The sequence below is a fragment of the Cyprinus carpio genome, chromosome B23 (genome assembly GCF_018340385.1).
Source record: "Cyprinus carpio isolate SPL01 chromosome B23, ASM1834038v1, whole genome shotgun sequence".
NCBI lineage: Eukaryota > Metazoa > Chordata > Actinopteri > Cypriniformes > Cyprinidae > Cyprinus > Cyprinus carpio.
This window is the reverse complement of record NC_056619.1, coordinates 7022974-7045602: the sequence shown is the minus strand read 5'-3', so window position 1 is coordinate 7045602 and position 22629 is coordinate 7022974. Positions and strand designations below refer to the sequence as shown.

The 22629-nt window shown below is 34.8% G+C and overlaps 1 protein-coding gene across 5 annotated transcripts in view; it reads right to left on the bottom strand.

Annotated features, from left to right (window-relative positions):
• Positions 1 to 22629, bottom strand: part of LOC109057838 (neuron navigator 1-like) — a 106683-nt gene that overhangs the window by 59290 nt on the left and 24764 nt on the right. For all 5 annotated transcript variants that reach the window (XM_042750748.1, XM_042750749.1, XM_042750750.1 and 2 more), the window contains exons 4-5: positions 20780 to 20882; positions 14974 to 15339 (exon numbers count right to left, since the gene is read on the bottom strand). In XM_042750748.1, coding sequence (XP_042606682.1) covers positions 14974 to 15339; positions 20780 to 20882 — 469 coding nt within the window. The remainder of the gene's footprint in view (positions 1 to 14973; positions 15340 to 20779; positions 20883 to 22629) is intronic.

The following is a 22629-nucleotide window of genomic DNA, read 5'->3' as shown; positions in this document are numbered from 1 at the left end:
ACTGGACAACATTAACTGCTGCTTCCTGCTCTTTGTTATTTTTCCTCTCAAAAGGCAGTATTGAAATTTTCATTAAAATTGCATGGGTTTCAAAGTGATTTCCCTTCCACCTGAACACATCATCATAATGACAGGAAAGAGAATTGATTTCACGGTGACATGAGCAAAGCAGTGGAGACCCCTGGGCAGGTACACAAAGACCCTCGGAGATGGGCACAGTAAAGACAAAGGGCATTTTAATTGTGAGAAAATAAAATTATATTGCTGAATATTACAGAATATTGATGTTTTTACTGTATTTCTGATCAAATAACTGCAGTCTTGGTGAGCAGAAGAGACTTCTTTTAAAAGTACATAAAGACCAACTCCAAACTTTTGATCGGCAGTGTATATAGGCTACAGAATAATAATAATAAAAAATATTATGAATATATTTTACAATTATAATAAATTAAACGCTTTGTAACACATTTTCTTTGTTTGTTTATGTCTTTGGAATTGATCTTTGTCCTTTTTCCAGTCAAATACACATTACTGTAGCATACATTTACATATACACTTGTTTGATAAAAAAAATAAAATAAATAAAAAACAGATTTTGTAAGTCACACAAATTTGATTGTCCCATGTGTATTTTCCTCTAGCACACCCACTAGCCATCCCCTCCATGTCTCCACAGGGGTAAAGAGCGCTGGCCAAAGAGGGCACGCGACAGACAAAAGCTCTCCAAGCTTATGGTCACTTTAATGACAGCAATGAAGCTGTTCTCCCGCGTCACCCCTGCTGATCCCACAGCGTTTACTGTTAAATTAGAGTGCTCTTGTCCTGTGTCCGCTGGACAGTTGTTACCATGGCAAATGTGTGCCCTTTCCAGTGCCCCGGGGACCTTTGTCCATTCTGTGGTGATTGGTGACGGGGGTGGGAGAGAAGAGATAAGCTTTCTTGCCCACAGAACTACCTTAAGCTTTACCTCCATGAAATCTGAGCCCAGTACTGGCCTTATAACAATAGAGAACAGTTACTGTCCTGTAACGCTATTGCACTGCCATTGCCATCATGCCCTGAAGCTAGCAGAGCAGTTTGGAGACAGAACTGGACAAAAAAAAAAAAAAAAAAAAAAAACATTTCAGCTAGGATGCATTAAAATGACCAGAAGTGACAGTAAAGACATTTACATTTTTATTTCTATTTAAAATAAATAAATGCTAAATTAAACCAGAAAACAGTTATTTTATATTTCAAAATATTACTGTTTTTAATGTACTTTTGGTGAGCATAAGAAGCTTCATTGACAACATTATATTAATTATATAATAATATATTTAATGGCTATAATAAATTAAAGTATTTGTACAGTAACAGGCTTTTTTCTTTTACTAAAGTTTTTTTTTTTTTTTCAACCAGACAAACATTATTTTTAGAATAAGTTTACTTATAAACATTTTTACTTTTTAAAATTAATTAATTTATTGATTATAAAAAATAATTAAATGAAAAAATAATAATTGTGATGAAAATAAAGGTCAAGAAATTTCATGAAAATGAATGTAAATCCTTTTTCTTTTTTTTTTAGCCGTTGACAGTATTTTCAGATTTATGGAGGGATAAAAAGGGATATCCTAAACAAATGAAAAAAAAAAAAATAATAATAACCTGTCTTTATCCAGTGTTCATATTCAGTATTCATAACCTCTCTTTATAAAGTGTTCCAGTGTATGCAAATTTGTGCATATTTAATTAGAGAATGCATTATTTACATATTTAAACATTACATTTCAGAAAACTTGTAATACAAAACAACTGTCTTAATGTACTTTGATTAACTAGGTGGTGAAGTATGGTGATAGATATCTGTTTATCCTATTATTTATATCCTATTCACCTGCAGTGTTTTGCCTTAATTGTTCACAATAAATAAATTATTATGCATACCATGCATCCATCCATCACATCCATGTACGTGTTTATATCTAGGTTCATGCATTAATAATCAAGTGTTTGCATGCTGTGGTGATTTATTAACATTCGTGATTGAGACTCTCCCAGATGAGAGACTGCAGAGCACTGCTGGAAAATTAGCTGAAGTCAGAGACGGACAGGTTACACCCTCAAAACACACCTAAAAACAGACCCCAGAGACTGTCCGGGGGTCTCAGTGTTCCCGCTCCGCTTCAGTGCAGAAACACACACACAGACACACACGCTGGGTGGTAGTGCATCACGCGTGCTGGTTTACATTAGTGTAGGTCTGATCGTGGGTTTGAGTCAGGGAAAGCTTGACTGAGTCCAGCTGTTGAAATGAGCTCATAACCAGCAGCTGTAAGATAGCACAGGACCTAATGATTCATCACGGTTACGCCTCTTTACTAACAACCCTAATTACCCCCCACAGCTCTCTGCTCCCACTCACTAAATTAACTCTGACAATGGCACATTACAACCAAAATCACCAGCGAACAACATCAGAACGCCATTGTTAGACCTCCATTAACCTCCGGACAGGAAACATTTTGAAACACAGCAGAGATTCAAATGTCATTTGTGAGCAAATCAGCTGATTCAAAAAGAATGAAAACCACAAATACACAGATGGAGTCAGTGACAGCTAAACCTCTGAAGAACATGTAAGTGCTGCTTGCCTGTAGAAAACTTTATGTTGCGGTCTTTAGCACATTGTTAACTGGCTGTTCACCAAGTTGAAGTGTCTCTAATGCTCAATTAGTTTTGTAGAGATAGAAATACACATACTAGTCATTCAAAATTATTAAGTATTAAGTAAACAACACATATATAATATATATATATATATATTATATATATATATATATATATATATATATATAATTATTATTATAAACATATACAATGTGACAAGTGCATTTACAGATGTTGTCCTGTAGAGGGAGTAGGAGGCAAATTATGGAAGCCTGACCTTTATAAAGCCTTTGTCTGGTCTCTGACCTCATTATTAACCACAATGACAGGCTTTTTTATCTATTTCCACAGCACTACAAGACTGCTTTTCTTCTTCTACTCTGAGAAAAGGAGGGTAGGATGTATGACACCCACAAACAAAACTCACAGCCGACAGTATTATGAATATCCTTGTTTGGCTTCAAGCTAGAGCTAACGCTGATATTCTTCTCATGGATGAACAGCCTCACACAACAACAGCATCACCGCTGACATGTCTGGACCTAAACCAGATGCAGGAACTCGCACGCTAATGTTGTCCCTGAAATGCAGGAATAAGAGCAGCCATGCAGAAGAGACAAACACACATATGATGTGTAATCAGCGGTGAATGATTCCTGGAGGTCTGAGGAGTTCCTGCATGCAGTCACTCTCCTCTTCTCCATCCGCTGATGTCTGCCTCCATCTTTCCCAGCTGTGTCTCATGTCACGCCTCAACATTTTCAAAACATTCAAGTTCACGCTCTCATTGTTTTTAATTCAGTCACAACATTGGTTTGGACTGATTTACAGTTATACAGTTCCATCTTAAATATAAATGTATTAGATCAACTTGAAGAGTTGCCTTAGACAACACTAGACTGAATTATTTGTCTTGCTGAAAAAAAAAATGTATTTATTCATTTTTTATATTCTCAGTTAACATTTTTATTTTAGCTTAAACTTCTATCTCCTTATCTGTTTTTTCCTTCTTTTTTTCTATTTATTAATATCATTATTTATTTTTTAATTTCTATTTAGTTTTTCTTTTTTTCAGGTATGGTAATTTTAGTACTTCAACAAACTAATTTTATTTCAGTTAGTTGCCAAAGCAACATTTTTAATTATCATTCTAGGTTTTTCATGTAATGTTTATATATTATTTCAGTTTTGTACATATGATTTTTGATCTCATTTGTATGTTTACATTTACATTTAAGGATGGACATTAATACTCGTTTTCTCATGAGATTATGTTGAATTGAACATATCTCCTGGTCTCATTGTCTGTTACTTTTTTTTTATTTTTATTTTTTTTGCTCTACAACACGACTTGCACTACATTTTGTCTCCAAAAACGGAAAGATCTTTATTTAGACATGCTCTTTAAAGTAAGCTGCTGCTAGACTTCACTGATGTGTCACTTCAGGTGTTATTATTCATCTGTGTCTTTCTTTTTTTCTCCCTGTTGATGTTGGTATTATTATTGTGGTGATTGCTGTTATGAATGATGATGATGATTATGATGGTTATGTTTCCCAAAGAATTTATAAAACCATTTTAAAAAGTGAAAAACTGATTACAATGCCAAACATTACATATGTTCTGATTGGATATGACATTTTGGCCTTCAGAGTGGACAGGTAAATTGTTACAAGAGAAGCATGTCACGCACAGAAAGGATATGTTGTAATGACCGAGTGGCAATAACAAAAACAAAGAGATTGAATTCAGCGTGCTTCATGGACTGAAGATTTTTTTTTTTTTTTTAATTAAGGGTGCGTTTACATAAAGATGTACTAGATTTTCCAGAAGTAATTCCAGTACTTCTGTGACTCAAGTGCTCATGGTGAGTCAGGATGATTTATTTGACACTAGTGTATAATGCCAGTCACAGCAGAAAGAGGCTTCAGTCTCTGTGCTGCTGGAGTAGATGGGGTTTCAAAGCAGCATGTAGCGTTTGAACGATGATTCAGATGGGTGAGTTAGCTGGGGGGTCTCTAAAACATATTTACTTTCCTTTTCAGCCGTATTTTTCCTTTTTACTACCTTCTCTTCACTGCTGGTCTCCTGACGGATCAGAGACCCCCTAACTGACTAATAACGACTGCTTCAGGTTACTACAGCCCCTCTGCACTGTGACCTTTTGACCCCACAGGGATCTTGGGTTTCTACCTGCTGCACAGGACGTCCTGTATGAGGTATGGCTGACTGTCTGTTTGTGTGTATGGAGGTAAAAGTCTATCCGGTGACTACATGACCCTTCAGGTGCGGGAGAAGGGAAACAGGAAATTTGGGATTATGTCTTGACTATTAATATGCCAGAGAAATGAGGTTGGCTGAAGACAGTTTGAGTTTGACCATGTGACATCTGGTGTATAATGATGAAGTAAGATATAAATATACTATACAACCTGAAAGAGACAAGTTTCAAGTGACAAGTCTTTTGTCTGTCCGAACTAAAAGTGAAAATGGCAGTTTAAATGTTTACTTATGTAGCACTAGAGTTTGGACCAATCATATTTCACTGTGGGCGGGGCTACACAGCACAACGCCACAGAAACAGAAAACAGCTAGTTTGTCTACAGATTTCATAATTTGCTTTAATACATCACATCTGTTTGCAACAACCTCTGTAATCTTAGTCTATGCAATAGTCAAAAATTAAGTAGTATTTTATCATTTAGTTTTCTAATATGACCAATGAATGCAAATCAACCAATCAGAACTTTTTTTTATCATGACATGACAGCTATATTTCAAAGGCCATGTTTGATATAATCAGTTGCATGTAATGACCTCATAATTATTCATTTCGTTTAATAACCATATCCGCTGTCATTATGCAGATTTCAGAATTATGCAGAATTAAAGAGAAGAATATTAAGCACATATACCCAATTTTTTAAGTCATGACAGTTACAATAAAACATATTTTTTGCATTACAATTTAAATGAGAATGCCTTTTAAATTTCACTTCTAATAACTGAATCAGAACCGAGTAGATTTAGATATTAATATTTCTATTTAATATTTCTAATATAATATAGTTAATATAATAAATCTATAATAAAAATAAACATTTTAACTATAATATAATATAATATAATCCAACATTATATAAAATATATATTTTTTATTTATATATTATAATATTACTGAATTTATATTTATATTGAACTCATTTTCATTGTATGGACCACTGTGGAACAATTTATCTGAATGCTATAATTTACTCCAAATAATATGTCTGTATTTATTTAATCAGTTGTGATGGCTGTGAGAATAATTCTATTTACTTGTTCAGTCAAACATTTCTAAGCAGTTTATTCAACCTACCGGGGAGCAAATTTAGTTCCAATTAATGATGCAAATATTTACATTTGATTATATGACTGTGTTGAATTCCTCTTAACTGCAATTCAGTCAATTCCACTTCCTGTCATTCCATCTCAAGTGTGACAAATTCAATTCAACTTCCAACTCTAAAACTGATACGAAACCAATTCTTGAAATTCCTAGATTTACCCAACCCTCATAGACTTGCATTAGGACAGTACAGAGACAAAACAACACAGAGGGAATGAAGTGGAGTGATGTGGTATGTATTATAAATGATGTAAAATATACATGATGAACCCGAGGGACGACCGTCGATCCGGCTGATAGAGAGAGAAGGAAAAAGGCAAAGAGAAAGAGAGAGCCATTCTGTGTCTCATCCTAGAATGCATTAGTCATCCTTACAGCAACCAAATCTCTCAATTACGCCCTAAAACTTCAGATATGATGGATGAGCGTGCAGCGGGGATCGTGGGATATTTTTACCTCCCTCATAGCTGTGATTTTTCTGCAAGCTGACAAGTTTCCACCCAAGCCCTGTTCAGCTTCACCTGGCTCTGTCCTCACCTGAGGTTACAATCAACGGGATTTCCTTTATGTTATTGAACAGGAAAAAAAAGTGTATTCTTCAGTGAATGTGATTTAGCTGAAGGCGGGCCGCTGCACATGCTCAGAGTTCCGGGCCAATTTGATCAGCATGTGGCACGTCATAAATCATTTAGCATTACTGACATTGTGCAGGTAGTTAGCATAAGGTTGTGACGGGGTGGACTCGTGGCTAATGAAGCTCTTAAACAGTTTCCTCCTCCTGTGGGAATCAGTTACTTGATCCTGGAGAGAGGGACATTTTTTTTTAGCATTATGCAGTTTTGCTGTATGAAAACAAAACAGCTTGAACATTCTTTGAATCATTTTTTGTGTTTCACAGAAGTCAGTCAGTAAAAAAATACGCTTTTGGAATGAGTACATGATATAGAAATGTTAATTTTTGGGTGAACTGGACCTTTAATTTGGACTCACACACACACACACACGCACGCACGCACGCACGCACGCACACACACACACACACACACACAAACACACGCACACACACACACACACACACACACACACACACACACAAACACACGCACGCACGCACGTACGCACACACACACACGCACACACGCACGCACGCACGCATGCACACACGCACCAACCAAACAACACACACACACACACACACGCACGCACGCACGCACACACACACACAACGTTTTATCTGCTTTTACCATTAATACATTCAATACTAAACATCATGCCCCAAACATTAAATATAAAAAAGAACATCCATTTAAATGTAAAACTCTGTTCTGCAGGATAGATGTTGTGTTTCTGCCCTGAGGGGAAGTTTTGTCCAGAATAAATTGATTTCCTGCTGGGCAGGTAGCATTGTCATGGTAACCACGGAGACGAGCCAGCTACAGCTAAAGTTATCTCACTGCTATGTGTTTGGGTTGTCATCAAAATGCTAAAATTAACAGTTATGAGGTACAAATTTTTGTGCTGTTGATTTTGTAATGAACAAACCTCAAACACTTTCCCTTTTGTCCCTTACAAAAAGTAAAGGCCCGATCACACAAAGAATGATAATTATAACAATAACTGATTTTAACACTGTTTATTATAATGGTATGCTGCAGTTCTGTCATCTGTTGCTTTAAATGCTCGAGCTCTTTAAAGTCAGGTGGATTCTGATTGTCTGTTGATGTTTTTATCATGTATGTAAAAAAAAAAAAAAAAAAAAAAAAAAAAAAAAAAAAAGGTTGATTACATTAGTATAGCTACTTTGTTTTAAGCATATTTGTCCTGTTGACCAATAGAAAGCTGCTTGGTTTTCATCACTACACTATCAACAATAGACAACAGATCTTTTTTGCCTAATACAATGTATTTCGGACACTACCATGATGGAAATACTACAGAATGCTTAAGAATATCATTTAAATATTATATTATGAATTTGCTAATCAAACCCTAGATAGCAAGCAGACATCGATTCAGCATAAATTTTTGGTTGTAATAAGAATGTTGAAATAAACATTCACTATTTGGTTGGGTAATTGGAATGTTATTAGGTCAAAAATAAAACATCCATTCAACACTGAAATAAGGTTGACAATCCACATGTACGGCCGCCCCATTAGGTCGAAATCATTGTTTGCGCTATGTTGAAACTTGACTGGAGAAATCAAAGCTGTCAGTTCTGCTCATACACATCATTATATTCGTACTTGACTGCCACTCTACGCCGCTGAGGTACAATTAAGCGATAATGTCTTTTAATTGGTCCTTTTTGCATATTTAAGGGCTGGGTCAAAAATATCGATATCTTGATATGAGTCGATTCTCATTTTTACAGAACGATATTGATTATTAAATCCCAAGAATCGATTAGTCTAGCTTGTTTTCAGTTAATGGATGGAACGTTGAAGGGCACTTCCCATCCAATAAATCGCGATAAGCATTGTGCTTTGGTATTTTTAATATGAAACAAAGTCTCAGAAAAATAAACTGTAGAGAGGGGCATTTTGCTAAATATATGCACCATATAACATATTCGTAATATGTTTTACTGTTCTTCAATGTTTAATTTATGTTTGAATAAATCCAAGAAGTTTTTATGATAGCCACCATTAGGTTTATATTTAAAAAAAAAATGAATTTAAATAGAAATATTATTATGTAATTGTAACTGTATTATTTTAAAAACTTCATTAAGTGTAATTTTAACAAATCAGTCAATTTTAACCTTCAATATTATAGTAATGTAGTACCAACTGACTCTCATGTATATTTTACAGCATTAGTTGAGAGATTTTTTTCCTTGAGAAAATCTGAGAAAATTAATTGGTAATCGAATCGAATCACAAGCTTGTGAATGAGAATCGAATCGTGAAATTTGTGCCAAAACCCAGCCCTAATATTTAATGTAAATTGTCACGTAAAGGGTTAGTTCACCCAAAAATGAGTAAAGTTCTGTCATTAATTGCTCACCCTCGTGTTGTTCCAAACCTGTAAGACCTTCATTCATCTTCAGAACACGAATTAAGATATTTTTGAAGGAATCCGATAGCTTTCTGAACCTTATTTTTTATTATGCACACAAAAAGTATTCTCATAACTTCATAAAATTACGGCTGCACATACTGCTTTTAATTCGTTTCTTATTCTTATTTAATCACTGACTGCTACTTGTCTTCAGTGAGCTAAAGGTTTTTTTTTTTTTTTTTTGTAGGCTAGTATTAGTTTTTTTGTGATATTGACAGTGGTGACAAGAATTATGAAACTTCCATGGTATCAAACATTTTCATATTATAAAGACCCTTATGTAAAGCAAAAATAACTATATTGTGATATAAATTGTTATTGTGAAATAAAATTACTCATATCATGATATAAAATTTTCGTCATATCGCCCAGCTCTAAGTGCTATGGGACACACAAATGGAATCTGAACAATACAAAATTGTATTTAGACTGATAGTCTGAACAAGCTGTAATTGTTAATATTTTAAAGCATTTAATACTCTTTTGCTTCATCATTATTATCATCTGCATTATCATCTGATTCCATTACTGAACAGTTGATTTCTGAAAGGCCAGTGAAACATTCCTGATAAAGACTAACTTCTTATGTTTTACATTCTAATTCAAATAGAAGTAATTGAAAAACCACTGCATGTGCATTACCAAGATGTTGTTTTGATCTATTAATTAAATAGCGAACAGTGTTCGTGTCACATCTTTTATTCAAAATTAGAGCTAATTGAAACGAGGGCCTTGATATGTTGGTCACAACAATGGCTGTTCCCACTTAAAACCACTGACCTAAATACACACACACTCCCACACGCTCTCTCTCCTACGAGATGTCTTTGTCTAGTTCAAAACCAACACGCAGCTCTGCTGATGGCTTTGTGGGTCGGTGTTGCTATAGCAACAGGCGAGCGCTGCACACGGTGGCGCCAGAATTCCCTGGCCTGCTTCAGTGAGCATGCCCACATATGAGGGACCCCCTGCTGAAGCTGAAACATGTCCCCCCCACGACACTTCACACATGCCTAAATCATGGGCGGCAGCCGTATTTGTTATTATCTGCCCGAACAGCCCACGTTTTGTGGAGTATTTCTGACATATGAATGAAAACGAGGCGAGCAGGCAGAAATTCCCTCACTGCAAAACAGAATTTGGCATCTTTATGTTCCCCAAAAGTCTGGGTACTGGGGTTAGTTTAGCATGAACTCCCGGGTCTTGGAGAGGAGCGCTTATGTGTGCAGTCCTTTGTCATGCACACATATACTGGAGCCTGTATAGGGCTTTATGGGGGGTAGAGTTATGACCCCTGTCCAGAGTATGGGGGACACTCGTTCCAGGCTGCTATGAGGCTTTTGAGCACCATGTAACAGGAACCCAATATAAACAACATCATATAAGAGTCACAAATCTCTCTGTGACACCTCTCAGTTCTGCTCTAAAACCTGGAAATCTGCAAGCTGAAAGCGAACTTCATAGCATACAATACAGGCTGCAACTCGGCCGTCTTTTAAACAAATTTTATTCACGCAATTACAACTCAAATTTATTTTATATAATTATTTATATTTAGAATAAACATTTCTGAATTGCCTTCTTCTTGAAAGACAAGTTTTGGGACAAAATTTTGCATAATAGAAGGCAACATAAAAGTTTAATTTAAAAAATGTTACACACTAAAAATCATATAAATCACACTACATAACATTTGAAAAAAAAAGTTTGTCCCTTAAAATGCTGTCTAGGTAGGGAGCTCACTATGTTCTGGAACACAGAGCACTTTTTATAGCTCTTTCTCTATGAGATGTGAAAAAAAAATCATTCCACTCACACTGTGACTTAGAGCTCAGTATTTGATGGCCATCTACCCCCTGCATATTTTGGAGCTTCTAATTAAATTGCAAATAATATAATCAAACTGCTGTTTTGTGTATAACTTGGCCCAATGGATATAAATTTTAAGATCTAATAATAAACCTGGGAAATGTTCATGAACTGAAGTCTCTGTTTGTAAGATACAGACATGTGACTCTAAATGCATACAAAAAAACAACTCTGTATGACAAAGCAAAGGATGCTGATTCTGTTTAGATGTTATGAATTAAACTTCAACATATAACTCATCTCACCCAAGCAACCACATACCAGTGCACCAAGAACACCTCAGCACCACCTTTGCCAATTTAGAGCAGTTTCATGTTCATTAATCCTCATACCCATCATCCACTGCATTCGCCGCATAACAGTAATGTGCTGAGCAGACAAAAGACACTGAGTTTTCAAACTCACTCCGTTTCCATGGCAACACACACACATATACACACACACACACACACACACCTGGGGAGGAGATATCAGAAGGGGTTTAGATAACCAAGCTCCTACACAGCTTACAGAAATGTGCCAGATTTGCATCTCTACATGTGCAGCACTGTGTATATTCACATGAGTGTTTTATTCTAAGAAGCTGCATAGCATTTACAAAACCCAAAGTAGGCTGAAACAGGCAGGTTGTTGTATTTGCACGTCTAATAACTAACTTCAATTCATAATCAAACGGAAGTACCTTTGAAGTACAATTGTGCATTAATCATGTGGGGTCAAATGCGGGCACACATGAGGATGTTGTTCAGTGTCCTGCATGTGCTCTAATGAGCTGATAACATTCATGGCCTGTCTGTGCTCAGTCACCTTGGCAACTCCAGACAGACCTCAGCATGCCTCGCAGAGGGACAGCGGCGCGCTAACAAATACAAATCAGCTGCTCATCCCAAACGAGTCAAGCCACACAGATGAATAAACCTCTAGAGCAGATCAGGTCTGAGGAAACATGCACAGAAACACTGCAATGACAACAGAAACCTTATACAGGAGAGAAAATCTCATTTCAAATTTGTCGAGAACAAGAAACAAGAAATTTTCTTCACAGTATTGATTGTAACAACATTTCCGAACCAAGTAGGACACAATCTCTTCGTGTAAAACTGAGTTTCTGTCTTAACCAACCAGAAACAGATCTTTGTTGTGAGCTTGGTAGAGTCCGGTATAAAAACAGATTTCACTTTTGAGATCTTGATTTGATTCTGATTCATCTGGGTATACTGTATTCCTGTCCAGTTTGCTTTTCTGTATAAATGTCTTTGCTAATGTTGTGAATTATACAGGACAGCCTTGCAGACCGATTCAAATCATCAAATGTTATCTACTGAACTATTTATCATGGAAATCGGCTCATAGATCATTTGTTTTGGGAATCAGACAAAAGTAGTCATGCTGTTTGTTTTGGATTCATTTGTTCATAATTTGTTTGTGACTCAGAACAGAAGACACTGGATGCACAGTATATTTATTTTATAAATAACAGACATATGTTTTACCATAATCTTACATTTTTATTGTATCCCATTCAAAACATAAGACTATAAGGCAGTCTTCAGTGTCACGTGATCTTCAGAATTCTTTCTAATATGTTGATTTGCAGCTCATGAAAAATTTCTTATTATTATCAATGGTAAAAAACAGTTGTGCTGCTTCATATTTTTATGGAAACGACAAGACGTTTTTAAGATTCTATGATGAATAGAAAGTTCAAAAACAGAATTTATTTAATGTTAACATTTTCTAACGATATAAATATCCCTGCTGTCAATTTCGATCAGTTTAGTGTGTTCTTGATGAATAAAAGTATTAATTTCTTTTTTTTTTTTAAATCTGACCCCACACATTTGAATGGTAGTATATATATATATATATATATAATTAAAAAAATATATATATATATATATATATATATATATATATAGTTAATTTACATTAAAATATGATATTTTAACCATTTTATTTACGTAGTATATGATATCAGCAAAAATGCATGACATTCAATACAGATTGCAAACTGAAATCTGCAATATGGAAGGTTCTGCACAAATACATTTTCATGCTACTACCGAAAATAGTTCATATTTGGGAAAACAGCTTGGGATTTTAAGATCATTCAAATATAGATTAATCAGAAAATCAGCACTGTAAACAGCACAAATATGCACTGTAAAAAGTGAATGTCTGAAACTTAAAAATGAAGCAAAGTTTCGGTAACAAAGAAAATACAGTAACACTTTACAATAAGGTGTAATTTGATAACATTAGTTAATGTATTAAGTAATATGAACGAACAATAAACAATATTACACTGTTTATTAATATTTGTTAATTAGTTAGTTAGTCGTGTGGCTGTTTTATGCATGCTATAAAAATAAAATAAACTTGAACTTGTTTATTTTTTTAGTTTATTGCTGTTTATAATTATTTGTGAAATTTACTAGCAATTTCTGGTTGAAATTTTTTCTACACCAATTTTTTGTGTGTGTGTTTGCTTAGCTTCATCACAATGAAATACTGCTGGAAAACACATGAAGGCTTGTTATTGTCTTCATCCAAGCATAACGTATTCATTTTGTTTTATGTTAGATTGTAAAACTGTGATCTGCTGGAGTAGCTGGATCTGAAGTGATGTCAAACCAACACAAGGTGAAGTGCTTTCAGATATTGAACTTTCTCACTTCGCAGTGACTCTGTGGCTGTTGACAGCGATTCCCCATCAGACTAAACCAACAGCGCAGGTTAAGAGAGGCCATCATCAAAGCCTGGCTGATGGTTTAAACAAACACATCTCATTTCCTCTGCAACTTCCTAGTTTTGTGTTCACATATAAACACACAGACATGCACATGAATTTAACACTGCATCTGCAACAATGAGCTGTCCTCTGCGCACAGCAGCAGCTAGCAGAAGGAAGGCTGCGTTCAGCAACATCAGGTGTTGTGACACTGAAAATGAGAGCCGGCTCCACGAGGGGCCCCTCGGGGGACATAGCCAAATCTGATGAGAACCTGAAGATGGCTCCAAAATGAGACCCTCAGCTGATTGTGACATGATTGTTCATTGGGGGGCCTTAGACTGACAGTAAATCAGCCAATGAAATCTTTCACAATGCCACTCGTTGGAGATTAAAAGCACTTAATCATTGCTCAAAAGACTTCCATGTGTAAAACATCTATCATCTTTAGAATTGTGCAGCTTTTATTAGACACTATTAATATAACGAGTTCTGCATTAATATTAAATTATTATAAATGTTATATATTTAAAATAAAATATTAAATGATATAAAATACAAACTACCTTCAAAAGTTTAGGGTTGCATTTATTATATTATTGTATTTATCTATTACATTATATTTTAATTGAAATAAGTCACTTATGCTCACTAAGGCTCCATTGATTTGATCAGACATTCAGTAAAAAAAAAAAAAAAAAAAAAAAAAAAAAAAAAAACAGAAATATTGTGAAATATTATTACAATTTAAAATAACTGTTTTCTACTTAAATATTTTTTAAATTGTAATTTATTCATGAGATGCAAAACTGAATTTTCAGAATCATTACTCCAGTCTTCAGTGTCACATGGTCCTTCAGAAATCTTTCTAATATAAACATTTACTACTAAAAAAACATATAATATTAAAAACAAAGATGATCAAAAATTTCTGCTGCTTCAATTTTTTTTTTTTTTTAAAAAAAACATTTTTTTTAGAATCATTTGTTGAACACAAAGTTCAAAAGAATGGCATTTATTTGGGGGGAAAACATTATAAATGTATTTATTGTCACTTTTGATCAATTTAAAGCATCCTTGCTGAATAAAAGTATTAATTTCTAAATAATACAATTATTAATTTTTTTATTTCTTAATTAAAACCCAAACATTTTAATGGTAGTTTATAATTTATATAATATATGCAATAGTTCACGTACATTAAAATACAATCTATTAAGCATTTCATATATATTAGCAAACAGCAAAACAAGTAATAAACACTTACCCATTGTCTAGGTCATCATCATCAACGTCTACATCAACGTCATCATCATCATCATCTTCATCTTCTGGTTGGCTCTTGCCCGTAAGGTTGCTGTCGCTGAGGTAACCAGACTTAAGGTCGGCCAGGTCATCGTCCACGGCGTCCAGGCCCTCCATGAGCTGGATGTGCTGCAGGTGGCTGATCTGCGATGTCGCTCGGATGGGCAGCGAGTGGGCGGTGACCCCGGAGGAGGGGGCGTCACCAGCCTGCAGCCGAGGGCTGGACTGGCCTTGGCGCCAGGAGAGAGGAGAGGAACGGTTGGACAGGCTAGAGATGCTGCGGGCGTTAGTCTCATCGCTGTCGTAGCACATGCTGTTCTCTATACAGCTGGAAGACAAGAAAAAGAGAAGGTTATCAAAGTCTAAATCAAACATTAATAACATACTAATATAATTATCAATCATATTTTATTAAAATTTTTTTTTCATAATTACATTTTTACATTCATAATTTAAAATTTACTAATTATATTTTCTTATTTTCATTTTATTATTTATTTAAAAATATTTTAATACATCATTTTAATTTGTTTGTTTTATTTTTAGTTATTTTAGTACATCATTAAATTAAATTAAAATGAGAACAAGCTATCCTTGGCAACTAGCTTAAATTAAAAAAAAGTTTTTAATATTTTATTATATTCATATAACTTTTATTTTAATTTAAGTTTAGTTAACTATAATAACCCTACATTGTTGTGATGGTTATCGCATAAATGTTTGAGATGGTCATATTAGCAAAATTTTGGCTTAATTTTGCTAACAAAAAGGTCCATTCTCTACTCAGTATTGTTGCTACTGTGTGTATGAAGCACAACTCACACAGCAGTCACTATCAAACCAAGTGTAAACTAAGTCAAAATGTGATCCATGTAACCAAGTTGAACCCACTACGAAATCTGTGTGAAAATCTTTCGCCCTCATACAAAATTCCCTATCGCATGGATTCCTATCGAAATGATTGGATTTCACTTGCGGAAACTCGCTGAACAGTTGTAATGTTGTAATTAGCAAATGTTGTAATGTTAAAATTAGCTGACTAATGTGGTCGGAGAATAAAAGCTTTCTCAATACATTCAAAATAAAAGTCCCATTTCTGACACTATAACTGCAAAAAATATTGGCCAATATATTTGTGGATATACAGCTGATTCCTCTTGAAATGACTGGATTTCACCTACGAAAATGTATCGAAGAATTGTAAATGTTCACCTTTAAAATGCTCGAAAAAGACGAGCAAAACTGAGTAAGTGAATTCACAATTGTAATAAGTTAAAAGGATAGTTCACCCCTAAAAAATTTAAATTTTGTCATTAATTACTCATCCTCATGTCGTTCAAAACCCGTAAGACCTCCGTTCATCTTTTTTACACAAATTAGGATATTTTTGATAAGATCCGAGAGCTGCATATACAGCAATGCAACTTAGAAGTTCAAGGCCCAGAAAGGTAGTAAGTATGGTTAAAATAGTTCATGTGACATCACTGGTTTAACTGTAATGTCACGAAGCTACGGAAATACTTCTTGTGTGCAAAGAAAACTAAATTAATGACTTTATTCAACAATTTTTTTTATTCTGCGTCAGACTGTGCATTCCTCTGCTTGTAAACAAGCCACAGCGCATCCGGTTCTACGTCGGAACACGGCTCTTGCGTTAGCAGCACCACATACATGCTGTCGCGAATGAGTGGCGAAGACTGACACGGAAGAGATCATTTTTTTAATAAAGACATTATTTTTGTTTTCTTTGCACACAAAAAAGTATACTTGTAGCTTCATAAAATTATGGTTGAACCTCTGATGTCACATGGACTTTTTGAATGATGTCCTTACTACCTCTCTGGGCCTTGATCGTCTCAGTTGTGTCACTGTCTATGCAGGGAGAGAAAGCTTTCAGATTTAATCAAAAATATCTTAATTTGTGTTCCAAAGATAAACAAAGGTCTTATGGGTTTGGAACCACATGAGGGTGAGTAATTAATGACAGATTTTTTATTTTTGAGTGAACTATCCCTTTAAGACATGCATTACAGTGTTCATGTAGTGTTGGAATTACAGTTTCTCACTAGAAAAAAAAAATAATCAGAATTTTATAAAACTCACTGATGATTTCAAATTTCACCAACCATTGGCAGATATGGCAAAACTTAATTTTGGACTTTGTCTAGTCAGGTTTTCAGCCTGGAATTGACGTGAGAAAACCTCTTTAACTCCACAGAGATGTTTCTGAGAGTGCAGGCGAACTCATTCGTCATACTGGATATAACTGTAGGCTTATCACACACCCCCATTTCATCAACACATCACAAAACTCATCTCATTCTCTCACATCTTGTGGATGTATGTCTATAGTCTCTGGTAAGTGATACATCACCCGTGGGGATTTGAAGGTAAAACATGTCTGAGGATGTTTAATTTCCTTCATGCCTGCTCTACACGCCGCTCAAGCTTTCTACAGGAAGTCAGTCGCGCACACGCTGACCCCTCGGGTGCCTTTCTCTGATTTTAAAATAGTAGGTCATGCTTTGGGCAGCTGGAGGAACTGGCTGACCTTCTGCTGATTCAACACCCACCCATCCCCGTCCGAACTAAAGCCCTCATCTGGATAAACTCATATCCTCCTGAGTTGTGACTGCCCTGCAATGATTTTAATGCTCTTATTTAGTTTCCAGGTGTCCAGGTTTGGTTTTAATACTTTTAAGCCCAGCGGATGGATGGAGATTATTTTCCGTTGACCTTGAGCTTAACTTTCAAAGTAAAAAAAGCTTTTGAATAAAGTTTGCTCCAATTTAAAAGAACTGAACCATTTAAAAGGGTTTTATCTGTGGCACACTGTCAATTGCCACAAAATAATTCAAACTCAATCAAAAACAAAAATAACAACAAAAAACCAAAAACATAAATATTCTCATATTGCAGATATCATTAGTCTAATTCAGACCCTCCATAGATAGCAAGGGTCCTACCAAGCTCAAGATCCAGAAACGTACCAAGAAGATTGACAAAATAGTCAATAGTATCAGTGGTTCAAATGTAATTTTATGAAGCTATTTTTTGTGTGCAAAAAATTACAATAACAACGCCATTTTGGAGAGTATCTCCTCTGCGTCAACCCAGCGTCATTTTGGAGAGTATCATGATGCATGCTCATGCTTTGCATCCATGTTCTCCATCAGCAGCATGCGTTGTTTACGTGCAGATCAAAGCATGCATATGCATTATGTTACTGTCCAAAATGGAGCTAGGATGACACGGGGGAGAAGAATACATACAGTAACATACAACATTGGTGTTGTTATCGCCATGCTCTACTGTTCAAGTTACAAAAACGCTACCATTTGATATACAGGAATACAACTTACAGCTCATCACAGCATCTCACTCGTTTTGAACTCAAATAACCCAAATAGCCACAATGCACTGCACACTTGTGGTTATCACAAATTCCTGTAGAATTTTTTTTACGAATAGCAAAAGGCTGAGGAAAACATCCCCAGAAAAGACGACAGTGGCTTTCAGAGCATTGACGTGAATGTGAATTAATCTTCGATAAAATGCCAGCCGCTTCTGTTTGCCTGACTTTTGTGCTGATTAACGATAATGATGGCTAAATGACAGTGATTATCGTTCCTTTTATCCTTCAACGGGCCTTTCTGTGAACACTTCAATCAGAGGAAGAGAACATGACTACTCAAGAAAGTAGCCATTGTTATGCATCATAAAGGAATGGATGGCCACACAAAACACTGACACACAGTATGTCTATTATAGAGTTTGGGCTCAGCACATTACAGACTTTCTCTCGACAGAGGCATTAGTGTTTATGTGCAGAAGATGCATTAAATCAGGCCAATTAGGTTAAGGTTTTAATAGAATGACTTTAAAGCTGCTGAGGCAGAGTAATTTTATACTAGGAGGCAGTACTAAAATCACTCAGACACACTGAAGATAGAGTGCTAAGATACACTACGCTGATGAAACTCTTATAGCTCATCTGTTCAAGTCTGTCTGAAGAGCTGGATTTGAATTCACATTGCCCATATGATCACCTCGGCTCAATGCGTCAGAGCACCTGCGTCCACCAGTAAGCCACGGCTCTGACAGCTGTTACACAACAGATTTAGGGTTTAGTTTGCAGGGATGGACTCTTTCCAGGCCTGTTGGTTTATAATGCACCATTAACAGCTTCCTTGAGCGACTTCCTCTGGATGCAGGAGCGCTTATTGCTTCTTTAAACAATACTCTAACAAGAACATTGCCAGTAGCTCTGGTTTCTAATACACTAACACAGCATACTGTGTGAGGTCTAGCAGAGGTTTGTGGTTATGGGTTTGTGATGAGAGGCTAATCCATCCTTTTGCTGTAGGGTTTGTATGTGTGTTTGTAAACCTTGGACATCAGGAAACAACAGGGGGAGGTGCTGATGTGAGAAGGACAGAGAAACATCTGCTGCTCTAGTCCACATCTGCTGACTGCCTTCCGTGATGTTTAGACTGAATTCAGTTGGAGATATGTAATATTCCTCTGAATGACATTTGAATATGACTTAAAAAAATAAACAATTAATTTAAAATAAACTAAAAAAAACAAAAAAAAAAAAAAAAAAACAAGTTTTTAATAATAATAATAATAATAATAATAATAATAATAATAATAATTATTATTATTATTATACTATTAATATTATAATATTAAAAATACATTATTATACTATTTTAATTGAATTTATTTTTAATCATTTAAAAGCTAAATATCTATCATTTAAATCACAACATAATAACAGTACAGTATGAGAAATGGATATTAATTTTAAGTTTTGGTAATTGTTTTCTTCATTTGTAACCTCAAATGAGCATTAAATTACAGATAAGTTAAATATAAATAAATACATAAATAATCCAATAAAGGAGAAGTACTATTAAATAGCCCAACATATCAATAAATCAGCCAATATATCCAATAATGACTAATATGATACATTTACAAATCTCTAATATTTTTATATGTTAAAAAAATTGCCAACCCTAAATTTTATTATATCATTACCAATTTGAGATATTATTTTAGTTTTAAAACCTGATTTGTGTGATTTACTAGCATTTAATAGCAAAAAAAAAAATAAAAAAAATAAAAATAACAAATAATAATAATAATAATAATAATAACAAAACTTTACAATACACAAATAATAATAATAATAATAATAAATGAAACAAATAAAATAAAATAAAAACCATAACAAAACTTTACAATACACACACACAACCACACACACACAGATAATAAAATGGAAAAACAACAAAAAAGCACAAAACAAAAACAAAAAGCAAAAAAAAAAAAAAAAAAAAAAAAAAAAAAAAGCAAAAACAAACAACAACAACAACAACAACAATAATAAATGAAATCAAATAAAAAAATTAATTAGCCAAAATAAAAAGGGAAATAATAAATTGGAAAAAACAGAACAAAACTTAACACTACTACTGCTACTACTTAAACACACACACACACACATACACATACACACACAAACCAAAATAGCAAAACAACAAAAAAAGAACAAAACAAAAACAAAAAACAACACAAACAGTAACATAGAAATAATAAAATTGCAAAACAAGCAAAAAAGCACAAAATCAAACAAAAAGCAAAGCAAAAAAAAAAACAAAAAAACAAAAAACAAAAGCAAAAGCAGAAATCAACACACAAAACCAAACAAAAAGCAAGGCAAACCAAAAAAAACAACAACAACAAAAAAATGAATGTACCTGTGGCTGAGCTGCGACCCCCGTAAGCTGGACATGGTATCTTCCAGGTTCTGCCGGAGGTCGAGGACATTCTGAACGGTGCGTTTCCTCTGGGACTCGGGATCTGCAGGAAAAAGCATAGAGGAGAGGATGAGCGGCCGGTTAATGCAGGCATCTAGCAGCGATGTGACCATACTTGAACAAGCACACCCATGTGCATTAGGATTTAACGCTTTGTGGAGAAGAGCCAAGAAAAACATTAATGTATAGATTGCATGTTATCGAGCCATGGCCCATGTCTCCACTCACACACGTACAGTATCGCAGTTTTCAAGAACAACACACAAACCTTTCTCTTGCGTTGTAAGAGTGCAGAGCAACGTAGCATTGGAATATGAAGATTCAGCAAGTGGGCAGCATTACAGGCAGTACTAGAATGAATTAAACATTACATCTCCAGCTTGCCAAGACGCCAAAAGCTCTTTGAGCTACTGTACTAGCAAGCTCACTTAAACAGGACTTTAGTATTTATAAAAGGTCTCCTTTCAGTTTAATTGCTTTCTTTATTAAGGCAAATGTGCTTATACAGATTTATTTGACATTCTAGTTGTAAAACTGTGGGGAAATGCATTATACGTCTTAACTCTGACATGCTGAGGACTGTTTTAAAACTGCTGACAGTAAAAGTGCTGTATTTCGTCTAATCAGCCTCCCTCCCTAAAAAAACAGTGCCACAGTAAGTCTCAGATCATAAAACCACATAGCGCAGGTTCCCCTCCGTTTATCAGTTCATCAGTTTGGCTTCGCACACACAGACTCATATGGAATGAAATACTAGTGTAATAATTATCAGATACTGCCTACAATTTATGTTAAAATGATGTGAAACTGAAGGAAATATACTGAAAATTTTATACATTAGCACACTACATTGTTGTCAAATTACTTCACTATGTTTAACTTAGCAAGTCCGCTCATAACTTTGGAAATAAAAATGTCTTTGTAAAAATGCCTTAGATTTTGACTGATCAAATAATAAAAAAAAAGAGACTCATTAGTTGATATTGCTTCATTTACACAGTTCATTTGTCACAATGGTAATTTAATGTAGAGTGCTTTACACTGTGGGATAAAGTCTTCAGTACAATCTGCTCTGGACGTATACAGCACATTTGAGCAAATGTGTTAGGTTTACTGGGTATTCTATACATATTGATCATTCCCATACTATATATATTATAGAAATAGTATGAACACATACACACACAATAAATCTCCTTTGTACCTCCCACCCTACTAGTGGCACCCTGTTTTTGCAAAATGGTTTTGGAGGGAATTTATTACTGACCAAAACAATTAGTGCTTCTCCGATAACATGTTTTGACTGTTTAAAGTCTCTGCAAACAACATTAATAATTAAATAAAAAATAAAATACAAAAAGTTTTAGCCAAAATGGTTTTGGAGGGAATGACTGACCAAAACAGTTGTCTGATCACACACTTTGACTGTTTGAAGTCTCAGCAAAAAAAAAACAAAAACAAAAAAACAAAAAACAAAAACATTCCGTTTTAGTCGAAATGGTTTTGGAGGGAATTATTTACTAACCAAAACAGTTCTCTGATGACATATTTTGACTGTTTGAAGTCTCTGCAAAAAATAAATAAACAAATAAATAAAATAACAAAAGACAAATAACAAAATAAAATAATAAAAGAACAAGACACACTGAACTGCATCAATTACCCAATTAGCCAGCATTATTAATTTTACCTTTTTAGGCTAAATGAAAGAAAAAAAAAATCTGTGAATCACTAAAGCCCCTTTCACACTGCGATTCCAGAAAATACATGGGTAATTTGTCCTGGCAAGT